Source organism: Rhagoletis pomonella, unplaced genomic scaffold (assembly GCF_013731165.1).
Source record: "Rhagoletis pomonella isolate Grant_MI unplaced genomic scaffold, Rhpom_1.0 Rhpom_scaffold_00007, whole genome shotgun sequence".
NCBI classification, from domain to species: domain Eukaryota; kingdom Metazoa; phylum Arthropoda; class Insecta; order Diptera; family Tephritidae; genus Rhagoletis; species Rhagoletis pomonella.
The window spans coordinates 37,872,805-37,881,316 of record NW_023458561.1 but is presented as its reverse complement, the minus strand read 5'-3'; the positions used below and the strand labels follow the sequence as shown (position 1 = coordinate 37,881,316).

The following is an 8,512-nucleotide window of genomic DNA, read 5'->3' as shown; positions in this document are numbered from 1 at the left end:
GAAATGTTTATACCTAAATGGTTAAAAGACTTTTTATCCATAACTTTATGTTAGACTCCAAAATATGCGGGCTATTTGCTGAGCGTAAAAAGTTTATATCGAACTACCGTTGAACCCTACTCTCAGCATTACCCAAATATCGTGTTTGTTGTTCCCAACGGCGTAGAAGGCGACGGGTTTTTATTGACACCCACGGCGGATTTGGCATAAGAGGATAACATATGTACTGGGTCATCCGAGGCTTGCTGGAGCTCTCGAGTTTAGCGGCTTTTGTCGGATGAACCTTTTATGTGCCAACGGCTAAAGTTCTCATCGTGCTTACGGCAGCAGTGGGTGCCTGGAATCTTTAGAAGGTTGCTGCATTATCAGATGTATGACCTACATGTTTCCGTATGTCCTGAAATCCTAATATTTTGGCAAGGAGTTGCTCAGAAAAGCCTCCTGATATTTGGATCCCCCTGACATTTGGGCCCAAAGACAGAAATTGAAATGGATGTGCCACGCTTTGCGCAAAGAAGATTGTAATATTTTAAAGAAAGCCTTGGAATCGAATCATCTAATCGGCAAAAGCAGGCCTCCCGGAAAACTGCACGAAATGCGGTGAGAAACAGTTTATCGAGTGGCGAAGCAATTCGGATTAAGCTGCTATGAGATCAAAGCGATTGCCAGAAACAGAACCGTATGGCGCGCAGGCGTAGTAGATGCCCTATGTCCCGCTTGGGATTAAAGGAATTGAATAAGAAGGAGATCCAAAGCTCATGTCCTGCTTATGCTGTCTTTTTTAACCTTAACCTCCTACTCTGCCTAAATTAATTTAATGATATTCTTAAATTTGATTGCATTATAACAAAGTAGCCTTCAGCCACAAAAGTGTAATATAGCAGCAAGAACAGTGTCAATGCAAAGAACTAGTTTATTCTACAGAAATTCTTCCTTTTTCTGTAGAGGAGACACTTTGTAAATCCGGTACTTTACGTGCCACCTAAGCCTATCTATGTATCGATATGGCTTCTATAAAATACACGGCGCCTTCATAACACTTAACTCTATGATTACTTATATCACCAGTATTGGACCTGGCGAAGGCTTTCGTCATTCCGCGCTACCAGAAGGTTGAAGCCTCCTCTTCGCATAAGCGATAGACGACGAATTATGTGAGCGAAAAACAGTCCTTAGTACGAACACTATTTCGATATTACACTCCCAAATAAAGAAGCAGAAAAAGGGCCGAAAACGAGCAAAAACTTATAACAACATAACATAACAACAACGCCGAGTCGATTATGGACAATATCCACATTCATGAACTCTCATCTATAAATGCCATATCATGTGATCAATCACCACCAGAGACCCGCCTGACTGCACTCTCTCTCTGGAGCCTTTTGATCGGTGAATTTGCTGAGAACGAGTGAAAGATAAATTGGCTCTAAGCGGGTTAATTAGCTGCCACCCCAACACCGGTTTGATATGCCGATTCCACGAAAACAGTGTAGTTTTAGATTCTTCCTTCGTCTTCGATCTTTGGTTCAGAAATCTTTGTACGATAGTTCGATTTTGTTTGGAATCCAGAAATGAGAATGGTGTCTTGGTTATAACCACATTCGACATTCTAAATGTCTTTGCATTTCTGTAACCACTGTTTACAGTTTCCAATCTCACATATTGCAATAAAAACGTCCACCTTATTGTTGCACCCTGTATACATACGACCACCTTTCTATTCCTTTTTATAAATCATCTATTTTCTCATAGCAACAATTCGTCATTCAGTGGTCTTAAGGGCACCAAAACAAAAAAACTATTAACAGCAAAAATGACGCCGACTGTATGTCTTCTATGCTCGCAAATAAATCCAAATTGAATATAGCAATTACTCAGCGGGCACTGATTAAATTATCGTGAAATGTCAGACAAAGTCAAGCACAGAGATTCACCTACAATAAGCGCTGCTAATTGGCTCTTCTGCTACAAAATTTAACTTAATTAATCAAAAAAAAAACAAAAATACGAAAAAAATCACAAAAATATAGCTACTAAATATGCAAATTACCAAGTATTTATATTAAATTTATAAACATAAATACATCATTTCAAAAGGATGTTCATAAAAAAAGTTAGTGCACCTGGGCCACACTGGAGAAGTGAAGCATACGTTACATAACCAATATTCATACATACATACATTTGCCTTTGCTTAAGGTTATATTTTTTGTCTTTTTTCTTTCTAGATCCCTACCTCTACCCCTGTTTGTTCTAATTACATTTATGTTATTCTGTTTTCCTTTATCTTCATTTTTATCTTTATACTCTATCGATAACAAAATCGATAGTAACATCCAACAAAATATCGATAATAAAACCGATAAAAATATCGATAACAAAATTGATGACAAATTCGACCAAAATTTCGAAAGCAAAATCGATAATATTGGTAGCAAAATCGAAAAAAAAAAAATCGATGAAAATATCGATTACGAAATTTATAAAAAATATCGATAACCGAAAATCTCCAAAATCCCAAAATATTTCCCAGATTTAGTATCTGTGTCTCTATCTATATACTTTTCTCTATAATTACCTTTATTTTAATCTTTCTTCCTCTATCTTCATCTTTACTTTTTTCGGTATCCTCATCCTCATCTTTTTCTTTATATTTATCTTTGTTTTATTTTCTTTATCCCCTATCTATATTCCCCTTCGCTTTTGTGTATATAAGTAAAGTGTTTAAATTTACTTTGGTCTTCATTTTTGCCTTTATTTTTACGCATCTTTGTTTTTGTTTTATTTTTATCTTTGCCTCTATCGTTTTCTTTTTAAATGGAGTGGTCAGACTATTTCGAACTGTTGCATTCAAGTATTTTTTCTATAGTACTGAAGTACCTACACTGTAAAAAGAGCTCAATTTGATAGAGGCTGTGCACTGCGACCTTTAGTCTTTTGTGCCCTTCGAGCTCATCACTAAACCTCGGCCCGCCCTAGTACTCCTTTATGAGAGAATCGTGTATTCTATCATTCTTGCCTCCAGGCTTCTTCTCGCAACCGCATCGCACTCTAAAAGGAGAGGAGTGGGGTGCCCCCTGTCATATTGTCTGCGCTAATCCCCAAGGTATTCATTTGGGAGCGTAGCCGGACACCTAAGATTTGTCTTTTGGAGTGTTATTAGTTCCCTAGATCTCTTGTGTTTGTAGCCCCCCCCCCCCCCCCCCCTGAAGTTCTTTCGCCTGCCTTAGTCCAGGTGTGTTCTACCGCTGTGCTCTTCTGAGCTGACGCTTTGCTGCTCTTAAGTCTTCCCTGATGGTATGCGGTCCCACTGCGAGGAAGGGTGCAGGTCCTGTTGGTCAGGTAACTGCCGCTTCTCTTGCTAATTTGGGCCGTGGACCTGAAGCACTGTGTGGCCCGGGACTCACAGCAGTTGTATATACAATGTTGTGTTCCTCCGCGCTGTTCAACCAGATGACTGTGTGCTGTCTCCTTACATATCTTTGCATAATTACTTCCGCACAAACACTGACGGCATAAACCTCCACTTGAAAGATGCCATGTAATACCCCAAGGGAATGGAGGCCATTAAAAGCTATCTTCGAGGAAATGGCCTAACATTAGTGTCAGAAAATGGAGGCTGCTACAGCAAATATAACGTTATTTACGAAAGTTCGTGAAGGTGGTAATGGGTCTCTCTTGGTGATTGTTGTTGATAGTCTGTTTGTACAACGTCCTATAGCTTCTGGCTTGCCCGAAGAGCAGGTGATGTTCTAATGGATGCTTACGCTGTGGTAGAATTTTTTTAATGTTTCAGTACTGGACTGCATATGACTACGCAAATGGTTTTGGTGCGGCATCTGAAGGCATCTCATAGCTGTCCACAGTGTGGCCCTGTGGCAGATGCAAACTGGCTCGATGGTATTTTGTGGTGGAGATGATAAGACGACTTAAAGTGAAGAAGAAAGCTACATGTCGGAGAAATTACCAATTCGAACACAAGACATCAACGCCATTCCGGACGCCAAAAATGAGAAATCGTTAGTTTAAATGATCAGGGAAACAACCTCAGTTAAATGAAGGAGAATGCACACCGATTTAAGGTATTAAATGCTCGATTCTTGTGGGTTTCGATGTTTTACCTCATCCTACGTTTGAGACCCTGCGAGAGAATGACTTGCTATCTTCTAGTAGCGATGAGTGTCAAACCAATCAGAAGACTTTCGAAAGATCCAGAGCGGTTACAATTTAACTGAGCGCTAAGGGTAGCAAGGCGTAGTCAGTCAAGTAGATTGCAGTTGACTAAAACTATTTCACCTCACAGGTAAAGTTACAGGTCTTCAAGTGGCTGCACAGAAGAAACTAGCAAAAGAGGGGAAATTGAGAGAGCAAAAATGACAGCTGAACTTGCAAGTTTTACTGGATTTTTACTGGTTAAATTTTTACTAGCAACTATTTGCTAGTAAGAAAAACAGCTGATGGCATGATGCTTATTGTAAATCACATTGTGGTGCTTTTAGAGTTGCAATTGACAAAATAAACCTATTTAAATATATAATAAGATGGAAAACACTAGTTTTCTAAGAAAATTGCATCGGCAAATAACAAATTAATCAGCTGTTCATAAAACTAGCAACTTCTTGCTGGTTTTGCGTTTTCGTACTTTCTTGCATATTTCACTCATTGGGAGTAAAAATTGGCTTACTTTCCGAAATTTGGTTACTGGCAAGTTACTGGATATTTTTTGCTGGAGAATACGAAAACACAACTATACATACATATGTACGTCCGCTACTATGATAATTTATACCACAAGAGTATCGCTTGCATGCGCAAATACTTCAAAGGAAGGCCAACTACGGAGTCTGCTTGCGGGAGACAATAAGTCTAGTAAACCACAAACAACAGACAGCATGCGTACATACTATACACGTTCAAATATATTTTTTCTAATTTTTCTTCCAGCCATTTTTTTTTTAATCAAGTTGAATAAAATGGATTTAAATAAAATTATAGTTTAAAAAACTAAAACCTCGCTATTATCATTTCAATTCGTCATCAGGTATGTAACTTGAGAACAGAAATCGCTGCATCTTTACATAGTTACTTCTCGAGCTAATAAAAGGGAGCTAAAAACGAACAAGTTGCATTTAGTGTGTAACAGGAAGACTACTTCCGTCACTGATGGTGAACCGACAAACAATTTATGTACATATGTATATGGGTATTTCCAAACTGGCGTTACGTGACGCTGGTATAAAAAAAAAATTTAAAACAAAAATTTAAAAAGTCAAAATTTTAAAAAGGTTTTTCTAGATTTGCATAGCAATTAAGTGGCCCCTTAATAAGTAAAAAAAATTACAACTGTTGGTAGTAGCGATTTATAGATATTAGGTTCATTCCTTATCTTTTTGGACTAAAATGTAAAAAGTGTCAAAATGCCAGAGCGTAAGCAAAATGCGCTCACTAAAAGAGAATAACAGGAAAAGTAAAGGAACGCAAAAAACCAAATTTTTAGTCCAAAGAATGGCAACAACAAAAATAACGTCAAATAAGAATGGAAATGTATGTACAAAACACATTCACACAAGCACAAGCACAATAAACACTTACTATATCAATTGTTTTTTGCCTCCTTCCAATTTCAATTCACTTTTTTTACTTTTTAGATTATCACTTTTTGCGTATTCTTAGTTACTATTTGTAGAAAAGCTTTCGTAGTAATATTGGACATGTTTAAGGCTAATGTTCCAAGTTATGAAATGTAACTGTTACGTTACTAAAATTTCCATTGAAAAAGTTTTGTTGATATTGGTCTTGAAAGAATTTTTAACGGGAAGAAAACATGTATTTTATATCAAACGTACTTTTTATTTTGACATCAGCGCCACCAGCAGTTTGATTTTTCGCAAATCTATGTCCTACAACGTTTCAACTAAACATGCTAAATGTGAAACAAATCAGAGCAAAAATAGGTTTTTCAAAATATCTCGACCCTGGCGCCACCTAACAAGACCATTTTTGGGAAAAATGTTTCTTCTTACATAAACAGCATATATTATAAAAAAAACAGCAAAATCGGCCTATAAATAACTTGGATATTGAACTTTTATTTTATTTTTTTTACGCAGTAGACTTTTTGCTGGATTCGCCCATATACATTTGAACTCCAACTCAAGTGCACACCTTCATTAAAATTTAAATATTTATGATTATTTGCTTCATACAATAGTTGCAGGCATAAAAGTGCCGAAATAATGCCTTGGGGTACATACAAACATTCACTTGTATAGAATACGAAGATGTGTATGCATGTTGTTAATGCAATAATAAGCATCTCAAGTGGCTTGGACTGAAAGTTTTTTTTTCAACACTAATGTATGTATTTTATTGTTGTTCATACAACTAATAATGACTTATCTTTTAGCCAATGCAATAAAATTAAATTCTTTATGGGCAAGTGGCACACAAATTTAAACATACGAACATACCAACATACATAGTAACATTAAGTAAAGCAATTGGCACCTTTTGAAGCGGTATGCAATTACACATTTCGAAGTCATTTAGGCAATTGATTGAATGTACAATTTCATTAACAAACTATTACAGCAAACTACTAAGGAAAAACGGAAATTCTCGTTTAGTCATAAGTTAGAAACTGGTGGGTACAATTTACTCACAACATACAAACATATGTACTTATTTTAAGAATTTACGACTATTTATTTCCGAGCCTAGCAGGTCGTTGATGAGAGGGTGTCCTCGTTAGATACGTGTCCTAGCACAATCCTATCCAGTATATTTGACTTCCAGCCGTGCTTTAACCAGAAGTGTTAATAACATTTTCTGCCGTAAAGCGGTTTATGGTTGGAGATTGCTGGGCCAAACCAGAAAAGCGTAATGTGGCAGGAAACCGTAACCAAGACCATCTCATTTACAATCGAACAAATGTAAATAGTTTTGACGAATGCGTTAAGGTAACATTTTTTTCAGTGGAACAAACAGTTTATTTTAACGGAAAAGCTCTTTCTCAATAAAAAAAAACAACACCTTTCTATATTTAAAGTATATGTATATGTTAATTTAATTCGTAAACCTACTTACTAAAGTTGCACTATTGATAAATTTACATTCATATTCACAAGTTCAGTCAGTTGTATAGTTTATATTAAACATTTACAAATATGGAGCTGGTAAACTAAACCGAAAAAGTCAGCTTCAAATCTAAAACTGCTAAAACCCAGTTATCTTTAACAACTAACGCTGCAAACAATCAAACCACAAAGAATTAGTTTAACACTAGATCTAATCCAGTTCCACATTCCCTAATATTTTTGAACTTATCCATTATTTACCTGCCAGCTCTTCAGATGGCATTAATGCTTACTACATTAATTACTTCTGTTTCACCAGTCATCGCGTGGCAAGCGATACGTTGAATTGTCACTACGCACAATTGTTACTCCCGCCCCATAATATGGTATCACATATGCTGAACCATCTGCTGGGCCTACAACTTGTGTAGCTATGAGGACAATGTCAACTAGTTGACCCAGGAACATGCCACCCAATGTACAGAATTTTATCAAACCAATACCGGGATAGCCTAAGTAGAAACGGTCGACACCAAACATACCCAAGAACACGGATAGCAGCAATGTGGTGTCAAGGTGATAACCATTTCTAAAATGCACAAGGTTCAAGTTAACAATGAACATGCATTCGTTTACTTCTTTCAATACTTACGTCCACTTGCATGGTAATTCGCGCGTGAAGGTGTTGTTGCCAGTTTCCGTGCAATTTATGCCATCGACAGCTAGGCACCGAACTGTTAATGAAAAATATTGGTAGTATTTGTCTACAAATTTTATAATTACGTTTCTCGATACATACCTCTTGCTTTATTTTCTTTTGTACACCCATAAAATTGTTGCGTTTTGGGATCGATTAGTTTTTTAGTTGGATCTGGACATAGATACTGACCCATTAATAGATCATTGCAGTCATAATCAACTTGTTGAGTTATTTGGACACTAAATACAACTAGCACTAGCACAGTAATCCAATCCATTATAGCTAGGGGATACGGTTTGTTGTTAAATAAATTCGCGATAAACTTCTCTGTTGAAGAATTTCAATCCACAAATATAAAAAGATTTAGGAATCAGCTGACTTATGTCGATTTGTTTACAGAGGCTCGCAAACTAAGAAAATTTGTCTAGTGTCTAATAAACACAATCATGTTAAAGATACCTGTTAATACAACTAAACACAGCTGCAATCACACTGGTACCGAAACTGCTGCGGGATGCACAAATTTCAGGAAAATTGCCAAAAACATATCCGTTTCACAACACTTCGGTAAACGGACAAAAATCCGCAATTCACCCAGTTTGTTCCTTTTTCGGATACATTTTCCGATTTTGTTCTTGCAAGGCCGAAAATGCAAGGCTTTTTCTTTCAAAACATGTATTTGGCTAAAAAAAACGCAATGCCAATGGTATATAACAGCGAGGTGGTATTCCCC

General features: G+C 36.8%; 1 protein-coding gene across 2 annotated transcripts; it reads right to left on the bottom strand.

The window, feature by feature from the left end:
- Positions 1–7,175: 7,175 nt before the first annotated feature.
- LOC118743704 (TM2 domain-containing protein CG10795-like) lies at positions 7,176–8,163 on the bottom strand. Of its 2 annotated transcripts, XR_004993493.1 has the most exons (4): positions 7,879–8,163; positions 7,732–7,813; positions 7,341–7,668; positions 7,178–7,248 (listed from the first exon to the last, which is right to left on the bottom strand). XR_004993493.1 is itself a non-coding variant. In XM_036476464.1 (3 exons), the coding sequence occupies exons 1-3, from the start codon at positions 8,054–8,056 to the stop codon at positions 7,392–7,394; spliced, it is 537 nt and encodes a 178-aa protein (XP_036332357.1). In that variant the 5' UTR covers positions 8,057–8,163; the 3' UTR covers positions 7,176–7,391. The 2 variants fall into 2 exon arrangements, 1 of the variants encoding a protein (XP_036332357.1); XM_036476464.1 differs by having other exon boundaries at positions 7,176–7,668.
- Positions 8,164–8,512: the final 349 nt, after the last annotated feature.